Here is a 19,181-nt window from a genome sequence, read left to right as displayed (position 1 = left end):
CAGGATGTATAGGTGCACGAGTACATATGATGAGTGAGTATAGGACTGTTGGTGAATGAGTGGATGTGTATGTGGATCTTAGAATTACTGCATATGTTGCTGTAACTGGTATTGGTATGTCCATTGTTTTGAAAATTTTAGTTTCTATTTTTGAATGTGTGTATCAAAGGTTATATTAGGGGGAGAGGAAGTCTGCCACTATCACAAGGATGATGTCATCAGTGATGTCATTTGAGATGTCATGAGTGATGTCACTGACCATGTCATGAGTGATGTAATATGTGACGTCATCAGCAGTGCATTGCGGGCGCGCGAGTTATAGTTAGCTGAACTAACTATAACGGGGGAATTTCAATGGTTTTGTACGAGTGAAAAGTCCAGCCAACTATAACACCCCTGAAACCTATGGTTTTTTCAGTGAATTTCTAAGGTTTTTTAAATGTTAATTCCTAACTATAACGTGCCTGAAACCTATAATTTTTTCAGTGAATTTCAAAGGTTTTTTAAATGCTAATTTCTAACTATGCCTACAGAGATAGGACATGTGAAGAAAGAAGAAAAAACGCACAGAAAGAAAAAAAAGAAATGCAGAAAGAAGCAACAGAAGTCCTCAAAGACGAAGAAAAGTGCAGGAAGAAGGATAACGTGCAGAAAGAACAAACAGAAGAGCAGAAAGAAGCCTTGTTGCAAAATCATCCTGTACCCTCAACTTTTTCAGACGGATACTGGTGGTAACTGAGTCTGACTAACCAGTCCTAGAGCTAGTGCTATGTTAAAAGACACTCAGAATACAGTGAAAACACCTACATACACTAGGGAACACTATGCGTTGGGGTCCCCCTGTGATTAGCATGACCTCCTCTGTAAGTCACTAGTATATAATAGGACAGGGGATTAAAACTACCTCTTAAAACGCGCCACAGGGCGTGTTGGCACACGTCACCTCAGGCCCTGTCCCCTCCCTTACCCACTGTGTAAACACGCCCTGTGGCCATTTTTAAAGTTGGGAGATTAAGTCCCCTTGAATCCTAAGGGTCCCTAGGGTCAAACTAGCCCACTAGGTACCTCCAGTAAGCGCCACAGAGCTGTGTTGCATAGAGGTGTAAAAAGGGGCGTAGCCTCAGAACACCTGTCTGCAGCGCAGCTCTCTGGCGCATACTGGAGATACCTATTGGGCTAGTTGGCACTCAGGGACCCTCAGTATTGAAGGGGAATTAATTCCCCAACTTACAACTGGCCAGGGGGCGCGTTTGCAGAGTGCTGCATGGCCCCCGGCGCGATGGCGGTCGTTTATTTATTTTATTTTTTTAGAAGGAGGGCTGTGTGGCCCCCCCTTCTTTTGCTAATATATCGGCCCTGGGGACCCCATCCCCCAGGGCCTGCACCCTAATTTGTTTTGTCGAAAAAAATTAATTTAGCCCTCCCAAGGCCTTAATCGGCCCCGGGGACCCCAACCCCCGGGTCATGGCCTTTTTTTTTTTATTCTTTAGGAGGGGGGCTGTGTTGCCCCCCTCCTCAGGCCACTTATGGCCCCGGGGCCGGCCTTTGTTTTTTATTATTTTAAAAAAATATATATTTATAGAAACACCTAGGACATGCTGGACAAACCGTATGTAACTATCACCATGACGATTTGCGTGATATTCATTAAAAGGCGACTATGCATACAATGAATCCACGTGGAATGTATTTACACCGCTAGTGAAGCTCTGATGTGTCTGACGCCCTACCCTGCCTAATCCCGCCGCCCCCGCCGGTGGGTACTCTCCAAGTAGACACCCTTGTCGTTTATTTATACAAACATGGGTAGCTATTGACGGGCACATTTAATACACACGCACACCAAGCCATTCAAAGGGGATTCGACAAAAATTCGACCAAACTATGCAAGAAACCCCCCTCACGGTTAATAAAACACACATCCACCGTCGGATGTGTAATACTTTTTATTTTACTCTCTGGAAAGGAGACGAACCTCACTTGAGTCACAGCGTGCTCCTGGCTGAGCCCAATGCTGTGTTACACCCACCAGTGCCCGCCGAGTGCCATACACCTCTGTGTTGCATTCCACCAGCTAGTGCGTATGCTATCACACTCTCTAGCCCATGTGCACTGTAACACCACCCCGTGAATATGTCATGCCACACTTGCCTTCGCACGGGTTATATTGCCCCATCTAACGTGCATTCCTCGATGCCTATGTTATAACGCACAGCGCTATGCCATGCATATTACAATCTGGGATCCATATCTTTGTCACAGTGCATATGCAACGTTACACTCCCCAGCACATATTTTATATTACAACTTTAGAGACTAGTTAGGTTACACAACACTGCCCTGTGCATATTACACTCCAAGGCTCATATCGCATAGCACGCGCTAGTGCCTTTGCTATCTCGCGCTCTCCAATGAATCTGTTATTGCGCACAATTTATTGTATATTATATTTCACGCCCCGGTTCATCTTATATCACACTTTTTGGTGCATAGTTTATACCATATACTATATCTAGTTTTCATTTTCAATCGTGCTCTCAGGACTATGTTCTATATAACACTGCGTCCACCTACCCTTTTCACGGGCATTACATTTTGCGATGGGGGTGGAGGGTCAGGGGGTGTTTCTGCCAAGTGAGCCCGGAGTCACAGTCACAAACGTCCTCTTCTTCCTGAATAAAAGTGAGATTATGCTGCATACTTGTTCATATTTTAAGTAGTTCGCACAGACACACATTTAAAAACAATAAAGTTCCTAATACCCACCTTCTCTGAACAGTTAGCTTGTTGCCCCATCCACCTCCTCCCTATCCTCTGTTGTCTGAATCCATGGACTAGCCTCCTCCCTCCTGCCATGCATGGTCTGATGTGCTGCCACTGCCCTCCATTTAGCATGATGTACCAGTCCACTCCTCCTGCCCTCCATTGCCCAATTCTATGGCCCATCATTGACCTCCTGCTTAGCCTCTGTGCTTAGCTTGCTGCCCCTATTCTCCTTCCCCCTGCCCTCCGATGTCTTTGTGCATGCCCCTGCTCCATCCTTTTTGCCCATCATAGCCATTGTGCTGCCACTAACCCTCCCGCTTGCCATGCAAGGTCTTCTGTGCTGCCATGGCCCCTCCCACCTTCCCTGTGTGGTCAGCTAGCTGCCCCTGACCCCCTCCCACCTTCCCTCCATGGTCTGTGTGTATGCCATCATAGTCTCATTGTTGCTCTCCATGGTGTGTCTTGTTTCTAGTGCCCATCCTGCCTGATCTCCATGGTCATCTTGCTGCTCCTGCCCTGCCCCCTTGCCCTCAGCTTCTATGTGCAGACCCCTATTCCCTCCCTCCTGGCTTGTCTGTTCCATTGCAATGCCCCTGATCCGTCCCTCCTGCCCTTTATGGTCTGTTATGCTTCAGCTTTCTCTCCGGTCTGTCCATTATGGTCAGCTAACTACCATTGCCTCTTTCACCTCTGATCTCTGTTGTCCATGTGCATGGTCCTGTCCCCTCCCTATTGCTTTCTATGGATTGTTGTGCAGCACTCCCGTCCCGCATGCCCTGTGTGGTGTATTGTGCTGCTGCAAACCTTGATGCCTGCCCTATAGGGTCAGTTTGGTGCACCTCTCCATGTCCCTCCTGTCCTCTGTTATCCGAGTCCATGTCCCTACCCCAATTCCTCCTGCCTACCATGATCCAATTTACCATACTTGCGAACATTTTGAACTTGGTAAGAGGGAGATTTTGAAAAAAAAAATGGGGTATTGATTTTCCCCTTTGAGTTACATTGAAAAAGAGGAGATTGTAGACAGGAGACAGATCAAATAAAGCCCATTTGAGCTTAAAACATTGGACGTTTCCTGGCTGAAACGGGTCTGTTGGCATGTATGGTTGTACTACCACTGCCTCTTCCTTCTGCCCACAATGGTCTATTATATTGCCACAGCCTCTCTTGCCAGCCCTGTATTGTTGGTTTGTTGCCCCTGCCCCCCTTTCCACTGCCCTCCATAGTCTGTTGTGCTGCCACTGCCCTTCCTGCCTGCCCAGTGTGGTCAAATCGTTGCCTCTGCACTCTCCTACCTGCCTTCAATTTTCAGAGTCCGTGCCCCTGGCCTCTGCCTCTCAACAGTATCCCAATGAACAACTAGATTGCTAACATTCTATATTTATTACAAAAGTGTGGAATGCCTGACGTCATCTTGATGTAATCAAAACTGTAATACCTAGAGCATTTCCTTTAGAAATTACATATATGAGAGGGTCTTATTTGCATCAAAATTATGGTTAGTGCTCTAAAAAACTAAAATGAGGACATATTTTCTGAGTTTTCAAATAGCGACAAAGAACTTTTAAATTATTTGTAATCTTTATGTTTTTTATCCAGTTGACCACTTGATTAAATGTTGCACCTAGGGGAGAGGATGTGGTGTTACTTCCAGAGCTGCAGACTTTGCAACTGGGGAACCAGGTTGGAGTTTCTACTTCAGCTCAACATTGTGATTCTGGTCAAATCACTTAATCTCCCCATGTCTACAACCAAAATGAATTTGATCTTGTGTGATGTAAGCAATGCTCATGTAAAGCACTCCAATACCTGACAAGTCTGCACTATATAAAACTGCAAATACACAAAAAAATAAGTGTTTTGCACACTTCTGTCATTGGGCTACATCTGGGTGATATTTGGGCTCTTTTGTCTCTGGTGGCCATTTTGGGAGACTTATTTGTTATGAAGTTTCCTAATTTCCTCATTTACTACAGTCTCCTCAGTAGGAAATACTTTCAGTTTTTAGGACTCGCCTGAGCCAGCGCTTTAGCGCTGCCCTGGCGAGAGCTTTAGAAAGCGGGATTTGGAAGTGCAAACTAGTGCTTTTCAGGCCGCCAACTACAGTGCATGTGCGCCGGGCGCGCGCACCATTTGTGCACTGGGCACGCGCACCATTTGTGCGCCGCGCAGCCACTGAGAACATCAAAGCGGCTGCGAAAGTGCTCACCATATGCCAGCCTTCCCTGTGTTGCTTTAGCACTCACCGCCCCCACCCCCCTTCCATGTTACCCGTGTGGCTCACTTTCTCTTTCATGGCCGCGCGGCGTTAATTTCACGGCCGCGCGGCCAATGCTTGTTTGTTTTGTTTACTACCTTGATCTTTATTGAGGCAGAGACAATATGTGAGCTTGTGCAAGTGTAAATAAACTAGTAATAATTCATGTTATTTTTTTCTTTGTGTGGGTGTTGTTTTTCTCATTTCCGTAGGACAGTAACTCACTTTGTTGTAATCACTTCATAAATAGACAGTATTTTCACAGCTCCCATCCCAATGCTCTGTTCTGGAACAAATTTTGGCAGAGTTTAGTTAACCAAAGCAGCCAGAGGTAGGGATCGGCTCATGAAACAGAAACACCTTTTACTATCCAGCAGAGATAAACAGATCATTAGCATGGTGCCAGCCAAAAGAAAACGAAAAAACAGAACAGGCAAAAACAATGATGACGGATGCATTTAATAAGCTGGCCGCTGTAACCCAACATGGTGGCCTTTGTTGTTTGCCACGCTTAGGCTAATTGAGTTGCAGTAATGAATTCCAGTGCTGGAGAGGCTGCGGGACAGATGGCCCCAGGTGCCTTCTGCGATTCCACAGACCCCCTAACCACCCCAGCGCCTTTTAATGACTGGTAGCAAGCGATTTCACCCGTGTAGTGATGAAAGGTACGTCGTTCTTATAGTACACAAACAAGGGATCGGACTGACTGTGCAACCGATGTTAGCGTCAATCTTATTTAGGCTTCAGGAAAACATCGTACACCGCAGACGTCAACTAGAAGATGATTTTGCATAGCTATCTTTGACTTCCAAGGGCACATGAGCACTGATTATATGAGAACAGGAACAGAGCTTTTCTTTATTTTCTGTACATTCCTCTTTTAATGGGGTCATTCTATGTATGTATGAAATAGGTGACCAAACAAAACAAGCATTTGCAATGCAATAGGTCGCGCATTTGCGGGCGTTTGAGCTATTAGCATTGTAAATCACAATGTCTTTTATTTATGTTTTAAAAAACAACGTAAATAAAAGGCATTGTCATTTACAATCCCAAAAGCTCAAACTTGTATAAATGCGAGACCTATTGCATAGCAAAAGCTTGTTTACTTTGATTCCATCAAGAAGGCATTCAGATGTGTCACACATTTGCCATAAATTCAGAATGTTAGCACTCTAGTTGCTTATTAGATCACTGTAGTAAAGCTACTGCTCACCAGGGAAGTCTGCTGCTGGTATTGAAAGTGCATGTTTCAGTCTGCATGTCAGAATTTTTTAATGAAATAGAAGAGGATTTGAGAAGTCCAAATGTACCCTAATTTTTCTTTCTACAGCACTAATCATACTTTCTATGGCAAAGTGAACCCCCTCATTTTGTTCCTTTTTAAATTAAATGTTTTAAGAGTTACCACTTTATTCCAATCAAGATGGCTTCAGGTGTGCAATACGTTTGTCATAAGTAGGACTGTTAGCACTCTAGTTGTTCTTTAGAACACTCTGGGAAGCTGCAGTAGAACACAAAGGAATCAACTGACAGTCTCTGCCCTTGTTGGATGTACATGTTTTACCTAGAATGTCAGACTTCATTCTCACATGACTGAGAAAGATAATGTGAATTTACAGAAAATATGCTCTCAGTTTAGCTTATAGATCACCCTCCAAACCTCTGTGGGAAAAGCATGAGAAAATAGTTCTCTCAAACATGATTCATGATATCACAGCAGAAGGCTTTTTCACATGGTAAAATCACCTTAGAACACACCACAATTCCTAAAATGAGTATGGTACCATCAAATGATTTATAATGTAACTAAAGTCTTAAAACCTTCTATTAACCGCAATGCTTATTAATGAGGTGCTATCATGTATATTGGTCCCAAGATGGCTGCCAACACTTCTTGGGTGAAGTACTGACAGCCAATCAGATCTCACGATGAGATGTGTGGTTAGGCTCCGCCCAGATATATCTATCTTCTTAACTCTAATTTTCTCAGGAACTACTGAACGGATTTACACCATTTATGCAAAAGGCACGAGTCTGAACTGAGGACTACCTCTTTGCCAAATTTGGTGTAATTCCGTTCAGCAGTTCGGGCTGTAACTGCGTCAACAGGTCCTATGGGAAAATGCATGGGGAAAACGCGTTTTGGGACCCCCCTTTTTTCTCGGCCCCCGCATGACGAATCACCATGAAATTTTCAGGATAGGAGCGGACCGGAGCTGGCCAAAAGTTTGGAAAATTTCACGAAGATTCGTCAATCGGCGCCAACGTTATTCCAAATAGAATGTTGCAGATCTCCTATGGAAAATAGGTCCCAACTATAACTACCTACTGGCGACTGCCAGTAGGATGGATATATGGATATATATATAGAAGAAAGCATCTGTTTTTTTCCCAGCAAATGTTATCAACAAAGGGTCTGTGGTGCTGAAATCACCATCTTCCATGGTATGACAGACTTTCAACAACTAAATTTGTTTTACACCGTTTTGGCATTTTACTGGGACATAGCCTTTTTTTGCTATTTTTGTGCTTTCAACCTCCTTCCAGTTAGTGGCAGAAATGGGTATGAAAGCAATAATGGATCCTGGAAAGCTATACATTCCAGAAAAGTAGACAAAATTCCGAATTCAGCAAGGGATAATTTGTGTAGATCCTTTAAAGGTTGTTTATAGAAACTTACATTTGAAATAAGAAAAACTGAAAATTAGTTGAAATAAACAACCCTGTACCAATGTTTTCGTCTGTAACTTCTTCTATGTATGACAGATTTTTTAAAGCAATATACCGTTACATCCGCTGGACTCTTCTGGTAGTGTGGATATATATGACTTGTAGGTTCACCAAGAACCAGAGGAACCCAAAGCCAATATCTGAGCAGCGTCTTGCAATGTTTTTCATTGTGTAATGGGTATATAGCAATTCATTTGGTAAAATATAAAGAGTGAAAAATAGGTATGAAAGACACCTATGTATTTCCGAAATGGGAACAAAAATAGAGTTTAGAAACAGTAGCTATTTGCACATCGCCAAAATTGTAGGTATTTGGCTGGTGGTGTGCGTGTACTGACTCTTGTCTGTTGGTGTGGCTTGCATGGACCCCCCAGCGTTTTCTTACCCTAGATCCCCCGCAAACCTCAAATGTACTTCGAAGTCACATGTCTGTGTGGGTAAGTTGTAGGATAACCGTGTGGCACAAATTTCCTTCCACTCACCGTTCTCTTCAGTCTCCCGATAAAAATGATACCTTACTTGTGTGGATGGGCTGAGTGCCTATGATATGGAAGTCCCAAAAATGTGTAGAGATTGAGGGGGGCCCAAAGCCGTTCCAAAAGGGCAGTTTGTTTATACGTTTTTAGGCTGACGCTACTTTGGGCACCCACACAAGTGAGGTATCATTTTTCTCGGGAGACCAAGGGGAATGCTGGCTAGTAGGAAATGTGTGCCTGCACGGTGATCTTACAACTAACTCACACAGACATGTGAGGAAAATGTGACTTTGAAAGTACATTTGAGGTTTGAGGGGGATTCTAGGTAAGAAAACGCTGGGGTATCCATGGAAGCCACACTACCAAACAAGAGTCGGTACACGCACACCACCATCCACGCAGACCACCACCCAGGTGCATTCCACGCACACTGCCAGCCAAGCTCCAGGTTAAGCTTACACAGTAAAAGAAATTAGTTAGGGAAGGAAATATTAATTCCAAATTTCATTTCTGGTCCAAAGCACAAGTTCAGCAAATAAAACTGAGATCAACCCCTCGTAGCCATGTCACAGAGCAGACAGGAGTGCGTGACTTAAGGAAACTGTGGGAAGTAAAGCCAACACACAGTAGAAATAAAAATCCCACTCCAAATTGTAAAAATAGAGAAAAATGTAACAAGAAAACCGACACTAAATGACTAAAATCCAATAAGGGAAAGAGGAAATGGGATTTTTTTTTAGGCTTTAAAGCAAAACGTACCATGAAAAAGCAAGCTCCAATCAGAAGTCCTGGTTCACAGATGACCAGGACCTAGTCATGTTTTCAGGTCGACCGCTATGGGACAGAGGTTAGACTGACCCAGTCAAAGATTTTTACCTTCTGACTTAGTCTCTGAAATGGAAGTCTTAATCCATGTCTAAATCCTCCAGCAGACGATGCTGCAGGCTGCAGCCAGCAAAGCCCTCTCAAAGTTGGATAGCCATTGGACAAGGGCCCGCTTAAGCCAATGTTTTTGGAGGGAATAGTTCTGACTGAAAATTCAAATTCTGCATCCACCACAGTCCTCTTGTTGATTGGAATCTTTCCATATCAGTAAAGTTTTCAAACGTAGGACTTTGTTCTTCGTATGGATCTTAAAATTCTCCAGCTGAGCAAGCATAAAGCTGTATAAGACGAAGCTCTCTTTAAATCCAACACCTTAGCAGCAAAGTCTTGCTGATGCTCCGGAGGTCTTGGATGTATTAACTTTTATAAGTCCCATGCTTTTTGAAGCAGTTTCTCTTGGACTCTTTTAAGGCTACCAAGGTACAAGGTGCCACCAGCAGGGTCCGGTCCAGGTCCAATTCCTACTGGTCAGTGGGTACAACTGGAAAACAGCCTCTTGAAGCTCGTGCCCCTCTAGCCACACAGGAGGCCAGCTAACTAACACTTGGAGCCCATTTTTCTGTCCAGAGTACGAGTGGAAACAGGTTTAGTCCCTCAGGTCGGAGTCAGCAGATCCAAATGCCTTCTATTCTCGCACAGGTCCAGTAAGTGTCCAGATGAGCAGTGGATGAGGTGGTACTTTCACAGTATTCACTAGCCTCTGTGTAGCGGTGACTCCTGGACACTCCCCAACTCATGTGAAAAATGTCCACTGGTGTAACCATTCCCACTTGTGCAGCACATCCTGTTTCTCTAACTGAAACTTATCACACGGTGCATGGCTGTGAGTAAAATCCATTTTGGCATCGCCCTTCTTTCCTTGGAGGTTTCTGGTGTCTCCATCAGAGGTGTGATTAGCAGGATCTCTAATGTTCTCTATATCGAGTGCTATTTCTGCTCAAAGAAAATCATTGGGATCTGCCTACAAACTTTATTACTGTGCAATAGTGACTACTTCCATTAACAATACACTAGTGATCACTCAAACATTTCAAGGAGGGTAATCAGCAGAAATTTCAGGAGAAGTGTTATCAATATGAAAATCAGACATGTGACTAATGAAATAGCAGCAGAAGCAAGGCACTCCTAGTAGCACAAAGGACATAACTATGAAAAATGGTCTCCTCAACTCAGCTAGGATTACCATTCAACAAGGAGGTCTAAATAGGTTTTGGAAATGTAACCATTTTGTCTTCATCAGTTTCTCAAAATAAACATCTTCCTATCAAATGCCTCTTTCATTTTGGAGAAAAAAAAAGAATTCTTCCCAGGCTTCTTTTCTAAAAGAAACAAATTTGGCTTTCAAAATACTAATTTTTGTTTTCAACAAATTCTCAGTCACCAAATATCAGCTTGTCATTTTCTTCAAGTTCCCATGTACAAATGCTTCACAGAGAAAAAAAACTGGCTTCAAACGTACTAGCTTTACAATCACATGCCATAGATGCTTATCAAACCTCCAAGGATGCCTCTGATATACCAACAGATTCAAAATTACAACAGAGACACCACAGTGCCAAGGCTGGACATAATAATGGTAAGGATGTTCATAATACATGGGTCATGGCCATAATTAAGGTGCGGTGGCCAAAATGAGGTTAGTCATGCTACGCTGCCAGGACTGCCCGTATTTACAACAAGACCAAGATAATGCACCCCACTCGCACACTTTCGGACTCCAGGCTGCCCACACTTAGATAACTCCTCTCTGACTATTGCAGAAACTCTTATTTCCTGGCCCAATAGTGACACGCGTATTGTGACTGACAGAATGGGTCTACAAATTTCTTGTGACTTTGCAAGATTGTGAGTGGATACAGGCAGTCATGTTGCAGATCTCATAGGGCAATTGAGTGTGTGTTTTTGTGTGTTAGCATGAAGCCCTGACAGTGGTCTGGCTGGCTTCTCCTTTAAGGGTCTTAAGATGAGCAGTGCTTTAGAAAGATTTGTTCAACACACAGGCGGCTGCTCATGAGGTGACAGACTTACTTTACATGCTATGGTTGTGTCTAGTGGTGAGCGACTAGTGGAGCTTAGTGTTGGAGGCCCTGGCTACAATACTGTGGCGGAGGGTTAAGTGGTTTTTGAGACAATGCATATTGGGGCTTACGCCCCACACTAAAAGTATAAGAGTAAAATCCAATATGGATTAACGCCATTAGTGTTACTGGCCAAGAGCATGATAATGAAACACTGGATACAACCTTGAGGCCCTCAGATGCAGAGGTGGTATAAACAGGTCCATGAATGGCTGTTGACAGAGGAAATACAAATTAAAATGGCACACAGTGACTAGAAAGTCCTCAAGGACATTCAGGACTAGCGAGTAATGTCAGACAAATTCCTGTAAGGAGAAGTTGCACAATCTCAAAAACAAACCCCGAGTGTTGCATCATCTCAGTTCTGCCTAATTGATTATGCTACTTTTGTGTTGTTCTGTGCATGGCCGTCACTGATGCTGCAAAGATGGGCCTGTCATCTCTGCAATTGATTTGTATTCTGGTCCTTCAGACAAAATACCTGTAATGATAGCTGTGCAGTATGTCATTGTTTCCAAAAATGTAAACAATTATGTAAAAAATAAAAAAAGATGAGCACTGCTGTCTTCTTTAATGTGCATAAACCGTCTGAATGATGTACTGGGCTAAGCTTCACTTTGGAAAGCTACTTCAAGGGTACTGTTGAGCTTCCAGTAGATCCTGAGCAACTCATTGGAGACTAATGGTTTGGGGAAATGAGCTGTCCCTCTTCCTAAACCCTAGCAAACTGTTTCTGGCACCAGCTTCCCATCCCACTGGACTGGTGCCAAGCTGGCCAAACACTGCCCAGGAAATAATAGCTTCTATATCCTAGATCTCCCATTCCACTTAAATATGGATGAACAGGCATCGAACTGGTCCGTTTCAAATTAATGAAGTTCCTGAATCCTCTGCAGGTGTCCTTCCTAAGCAGGAAGGATTCACATACCTCACATCCAGGTTTTCATGAAAAAAGGCCTAATCCACAGTTTCTGCTCGAGAACACTTTTTACTCCTCATTAACAGGGAGCACTGACAAGCTAATTAGACCACTGGAGAAACAGACAGGCAAGGTCTAACTTTTGAAAATTACTTTTCCTAAATATTAAAAATCTGACTTACCAGTGGATTTAATTTTGAATAAACATCTATAGTGGTTGAATTATCTCTGTAGTTTATACCAAAACAAAGGGAGCAGAATAATTTTACCCAAACTTTAGCTTTCATCATAGGAACAGCTACCACTGTGGTCAAATTAGTTTCTGTAGGTACATACAAACAGTTTATTCTTGCAGGTTTCATTTTCAAACACTAGACACTCTACCTTGTGGGTTACATGGTCTACATAGATGTAACTTATTAAGTAGGGTTCATTCCTGTCAACATGGTTATTTGTACATGTTTACAGGCAGGTTTAAAAGCTGCAGAAGGCTGGTTACACAGGCAGGCCTGATGTAATGTTTTTTTTGTCAGCCGAGTGGATGGAAAACCATGTGCTGCAGTCCATAGATTATATTTTACTGTCCATGCCATGTACCATATAATAATGCCATACAGGGATATTGTAATTGGGGATTAGCAAATGTTACTATGTTTTATGACTCACACTGCATATACTAGGAAATGGACAGAAGCACCCCACCGTGCACACCAGAAATACCAGTCAGCAAAAAGGGGGCTGGCCACGTGAAAAGAGGGAATTACTCATGTTCACATTCATAAGCAATGGCCCACAAAGTACTAACTTATTCCCAAGCCCTAGAGCACGGGTATTCACAAACATTTTCCTAGGGGCCAAAAAGTTCAGTCTGTGGTGTGACAGAAGGTCGAATTGATGGCCGCAGGGTGGCGGTCAGGGCGTGGGAGGTTTAAGGGAACATAGTGGAAGTGACGCATGTACATCTAGTGGTTGATCAATCCCGGCTTTCCAACTTGACCAAATTGTGTGATCCTAGGTAACTATTTTATTTTACTTTGCCTCCCCTTTTCCTTCATGTTCACATATAAGAATACCTCGAAATACATGACTTCAGGATATGCGTCAAACAAAACCTTCTTATCTTTGATTTAACAAACTACAATATTGCCCATATAACTGTCACTTTAAAAAAATAAATCATAACTTTTATAATCTCATGTAATAAGGCGAGACGCTTCTGCATGTTAATTAAATACACTTTTTTTTTTTAAACTGTAATGGTATTTAAAAACTTTGTTGCAAGACGTCTTTAAAAATTAAGGAGTTCCTAAAGTTAAGTGGTTCAGAACACCTTCTGTGCTTCATTTTTTCACTTCAGTTCGACTATAAACGCTTGCCGTTTATTTAATATATTTATGAATACTAGTGCTTTGTAAACTAATCAGCAGCCTATTGCTGCTGTTCAAACAAGCCCGCATGTAAAGGTCAGGAGGGCCGTATGTTGCCCCCTGGCTATACTTTGAGTATCACTGCCCTTGAGTATGGTCTTATATTAGTAGCATTATCCGAACCACACTAACTCTAGTTGATACCACTATGAATCAGATGATGCTCAAGAGTTAGCCATGATCGATGCTATGACAATCCCAAGTCTGTTGCTAGGCTAGGTCCAAGCGAGACCACCATCTTTCACTCCACTCCTACACAGACTAAAACACCTTGCGGTAAAGAGATATACACACTGGTCCAGCTGAGCCCACAGAACAGAATATTCACACATGTATCTAAACAAAAGCATAACTCATTCACTGAAAATCAGGTTTATTAACAGTCTGTCTGGGGAACTTTCAGTATCCTGATGTGCAGCAAACCTTAACACGCTTAAGAGAAACCTGACTTTCTGCTAATGCATGACATAACTTTGTTATACACTGATAACGGGCCCAAGACTCCACTTCTCACAGTGGGAACTGACATAACATTATCTCTCACACTTACAAAGAAATCATACAGTCCACTTAACACCTAACAATTCCCAAAGTATATCATGCTTCTATTTGAGCGCGTTCAGCATTACTGCACAGGGATCAAACAGTGTTCTAGAAGTTTCGTCAGAGAATAACCTATCAGGTCCCCCAATACTCAATAACAAAGGTTCCACAGTGCCTCAGACTTGACAATACGACTCTACTACAAGATGAGATAGTGGCTTGGGTGGGCAAATTCTGGGAGGCGGAATTGCAGAACGTCTGGGGAATGGCACAGTGTGATGTAAAACAATAACATAGCCCCCAATACGTGCTACGAAGACGGAGATAGAGATACTCACCACCTCCGCCATCTTCCTCCTTCGACGACTCCGCCCCTTGCCCAGGTCACTAACGATAGAGCGCCACAATGGACTAGAGCGCCCGCAAGAGGTTTGTCTGTGGAATACGTTGACGCGGCGGCCATTTCTGAATGCAGAGTTGACGTTGCCTCATGATATAGCACATTTTAGAAGGATTCGTAACAAAGAATGGATTTTGAATTATATGTTAATGCGCTTATTGAAAAACAAGTTTGAATAAGAAATATGAGGAAGCGTCGGGTTATTCCTAATAGTTTTTGCGCCCTCTTTAGTATCAGTACGTTAGACATAACTATCCTTCTCATTTCAACATGACCACCACGTTTCATATAAGTACATCGCGACTGTCTAATATCTTTGTGCCAAAATGGTTTGGTGCACAAACCAGTCAAATTTTCAAGACAAAATTTAGGGAGGCGTTTTCATAATGTTACGACGCCACTGATCATGGGCCCGTGTGGTTTATAGCTGTCAAAATTTAACATTGTTTATGTGTGACATTTTCATAATTTCGGTGTAATTATAAGTGACATCCAACGACTAAGAGTGACACTTCCTTCTCGCCCGCAAAAATCAAGCAATGAAGACAAGGGAAACATATACATATTCAGTCATAAGCTTTTATTCGATATGCAAGATATCTTGTAAGCACAATAAAAATACAATCATTACAATGTACAAAAAAAACAATGCTACAAGAAGCCAGTAAAAGAATTCATAAAAAGATAAAAGGACATGAAATGCCCGTTATTAAATTAGCTAAAAAAGAATTAAACAGCTACTGACAATCTCTTACAGCGAATAAGCCAAAAAGACTTAAAAAATTTGCTATTCCACAAACTATAGGGGGGGAAGTGTCCGTAGTTAGGATACGCAAGGCTACTAGGTGGCTACGTGTGCCCATATTATGACAGAGGGGTTTCAACCAGGAACTCCTAGGCCTTGCATAATCCGGGCATTCAAATAAGATATGCGCAATGGACTCAACCCTACTCGGGCAACATGCACAGTTGGGAGAAAAACGGGCCGCTGATGACCAACTCGATACCACTGCACCCAGGGGGAGGGATCCAACTCTAAATTTAAAATGGAGGGCTCGGTCAAAGGGGAGAGTGATCAAGTCCAGGTAGGGTTCAAAAGCCACAATGTCTTTAGTTTGCAAAAAGGCGACAGTGGACTTGCAGTGGTTAGAGTTTGTAATTAGACGCTCCACAGTCCATTTCCAGAAAAGCGCCTTAACAACTTCTTTTGGAGGGGCTGAACGTGATGACCAACAGCCTCCTAGTCTGATCATCTCCAGAAGCTTTTTAGTTTCTCTTAACCACTTTATCTTCGCCCAGCCCCCCAGACTCATTATTTCCCCCAGGGCATCAGCATAGGATTTTAGTTCTTCACCCCTCCAGATTCGTGTCCATAACAGGAGCGGGCGAAGCTGGGCCTGGTCTTTAATGTTTTTACAGCCCGTGTCCAACCGCACTGGTACAGATGGTGTGCTCAGTGGAACGGAGATAAAGGATTTCAGAAGCTTGCTCTCCGCTATCTCTAGGGCGTCCAGTCGGCAGTGGCCCCACAGTTCTGCCCCATACAAGGCTGATGACACTACTTTGGCCTTGTAGATATCAATTACTGGGGTAAGTGATCTCCTAGGAGAGGCCCTGAACTCCCTCATGAGGGCACCTCCTACTCTCCTATGGTTGAGAACCATTTTATCAATATGCTTAGCCCAAGACAACCTATCCGTAATCCGAATACCGAGGTAATCGAATTCGGCTACTTTCTCTAAGGGGATCGAGTTAAGTGTGGGTGGACGGCCCAATTTCTTAGGAGGATTTAGGACTAAATATTTTGTTTTGTCCACATTTATTATTAGTCCTTTTGCAGCACAGAACTCCTGAAAACGCGTTAGTAATTTCTGGAGGCCTTGAGGGGTCTTCGAGATCAGGAGCGTATCATCCGCAAAAAGCAGGGTGGGGATACGAACTCCTCCGAGACAGGGGGCGTCGGCTGGTTCTTGTTGTAGATGTTTAACCACCCCGTTCACATATAGTGAAAATAGGGTGGGTGCCAAGACACAGCCCTGTCTTACGCCCCTGGACACTGGAATCTTCTCAGTGAGTTCTCCGTTTTTACCCCAGCGGACCTGAGCAAAGGTATGGGCATGAAGGCTAATGAGAAGGGACAAGATGTAAGGGGGTAGTCCCAACTCATAAAGTACCCTCCAAAGATCTTCCCGGGGGACTAGGTCAAAGGCAGTCTTCAGGTCTATAAAGGCCAAATAAAGACTACCCTTGCCCAGTTCCACCACCTTCCACCCCAGTAGTGCCAGCCTGAACACCTGTTCTATTGTCCCCATACCAGCCCGAAAACCTGCCTGAAAGTCTGATAGGATTTTTTTCTCCTCCACCCAATCGAGAATCCTTCCAAGGATAGCTTTACCAGCTATCTTTTGGGTGGAGTCAATCAGACTTATAGGGCGGTAGTTCCCCGGTGTTTCCCTGCACCCTTTTTTATAGATCGGGACCACCACCGCCCCTTTCCAGGATTCTGGCACTGCCCCTCCCATCATGATATCATTTAGAAGAGCTGCTATGACCCGTGCCCAATCCGCTGGATATGCCCTCATAAGGTCCCCCGGAAGGCCGTCTGGGCCCGCTGCCTTGCGAGGGGCTACCCACCCTATAACCCCCTCAATCTCTAAGGGAGTGAAGAGATCATAGGCGTGAGGTTCGATTACTCGTGTGAAGTCCATCCCCACGTTGCGTTCCCCATCTAGGGGGAGGTATAGGGTCCCAAAATGTTTTACCCAGCTTTGAGGCGGGATGTTGCAGGGTCTCACAAATGCATCGGGGTTTTTCCGCGTGCTTATGAGATGCCAAAAGGCCCTGGAGTCCCTAATTTTACTAGCCTGGAGCAGGTCTTCCCAGTATTTATCTTCCCACTCCCTCTTGGCAAGTTTAAGGGACTTATTGTAGGCCTTCCTTGCTTCCTGTATCACACTACGGGACTTAACTTTGAGCGCCTCAACTAACTTAGCCTTATGAACCCTGCATGTTTGGGTATACCAACCATCGACTGGTTTTTTAAGGTCTTTGTTACCCGACTTGTTATGGTATAATGTAAAGACGTTAGTTAAGGCTTCTACCAGGGAGACGAAAAGCCCACTCACACTACCCACCCCTTCCAAGGAGGTTCCAAGAGTTGTTACCGCATGGTTTAAGTGGAATTGAATTTCCCCTACCTTTGCCTCTGATAAAACCAGTTTGGCCCATTTTATTCGTCTACCACAAGGGGAGACTTCAGACTCATCCGGGGGTGCGGCTACCCGGTTAATGTTATCCTTACTTGAGGGGCGCCACCACTGGACCATACTTAAAGAGAGCAAGTTGTGGTCACTTTCAGTCGAGGGGACCACCTGCATGTCCCTTACATAAGGCCATAGGTATACGTCTATTAGAAAATAATCTAGCCTAGAGGTATGTCCTGGCCTATTGTACGTGTGGACACCCAACCTATCCGAGGATGTCCTCCCATTTGCTGCCCTTAAGTTGAATTCAAGGCTCAGGGAGTATAACTGGAGCGCCACTTCTGTCCACCTTCTAATCGGTGGGATTTCCAGTACCGGAATCCCCCACCTGGTATCCTCCTCGTCTTGGTCGAGGGAGACGTCCGAGCCCAAGGGCTCGAACGTACAATTCATATCACCAGCAACCAATGTACGAGACTTATATGGGGTATTATTTAGCAAGGTCTCGAGGAGAGATATTACAGGGGACTTTCTCCCGCCCACGGTTCCCCGGGCATAAACATTATAAACATTTAGGACAGTTCTTCCCCTTTGATCTATTAGGGTAATGTTTTGTATGTCAGGGGAACCTGTGGGAAACTCCAAGACTCTGCAGTCTAGAGAAGCCGCGACCCAGATGAGAAGGCCACCCGCTGGTCGCCCTCTCCCTGTTTCCGAAACCTGCGCAGGGGAGGAATAGGAAGAAAAGCCCACCCTATGGACCGGTACACAGCTCCATGTCTCTTGGAAAAGGCACAGGGAGTGCTCATCAACCGAAGCAGTAAAATCCGGTAATGCCAATTTTCTTGCAATCCCTGCGACATTCCAGCTGAAAACCTTAAAGACTAGGTCCGTCACAGCTGAAGAGTCGCTGGGCGCCAGAATGCCCCTGTCTATGGACCTCCTCGGAGAAATATGAGGGGAACAGGGATCATGTGGGGTGGATATAAAGTCGCCTATCCCACTTGAAAGATTTATTTTGGTAGGTAATACTCCAGCTGGATCTGCTCTACTCCCAGTTTCCAGTCAGTAAGGCCCTGGTGCCCACAATTGGTTCTCCCTGATATCCCCTGAGACCCCAGCCCAGTTCTGACCAAAAACAGGGGGACTTAAACTTCCACCAGTTGAGCCAACAATTTGCCTAGGGTAAAAATAAGAAAGATCTACCACTTTAACCCCCGGAGCCCCCATTCTTTTAATAGGAGTACAGATCGATGGTACTACTCTTGGGTCTTGGAAGTTTATGATTATACAATCCCCCTCCTGCGTTTTTTTCCCCTGCCCTACCCAATCCACTCTGCGGACACTTAAGATAATACCATCCACACCCAGCGGGATTGGTTTGTTTGCCTTCAGCCAGTGGATACACTTGTTCTTGAGTGATTGATGGTTTTCCAACTGGCCATCCTTTAGAGGGGGCACATTAACCATGACTGCAACAAAAGGTTGACAGTC

The 19,181-nt window shown here is 44.1% G+C and overlaps 1 protein-coding gene across 11 annotated transcripts in view; it reads right to left on the bottom strand.

Annotated features, from left to right (window-relative positions):
- The window catches only part of KAT5 (lysine acetyltransferase 5), a 688,762-nt gene extending 674,308 nt beyond the window's left edge, over window positions 1–14,454 (bottom strand). For all 11 annotated transcript variants that reach the window (XM_085625846.1, XM_085625847.1, XM_085625849.1 and 8 more), the window contains exon 1: window positions 14,423–14,454. In XM_085625846.1, coding sequence (XP_085481972.1) covers window positions 14,423–14,434 — 12 coding nt within the window. In that variant the 5' untranslated portion in view covers window positions 14,435–14,454. The remainder of the gene's footprint in view (window positions 1–14,422) is intronic.
- Between the last annotated feature and the right edge of the window lie 4,727 nt (window positions 14,455–19,181).

The sequence above is a fragment of the Triturus cristatus genome, chromosome 9 (genome assembly GCF_964204655.1).
Source record: "Triturus cristatus chromosome 9, aTriCri1.1, whole genome shotgun sequence".
In the NCBI taxonomy this organism is placed as follows: domain Eukaryota; kingdom Metazoa; phylum Chordata; class Amphibia; order Caudata; family Salamandridae; genus Triturus; species Triturus cristatus.
This window is presented reverse-complemented; position numbering and strand designations above follow the sequence as displayed.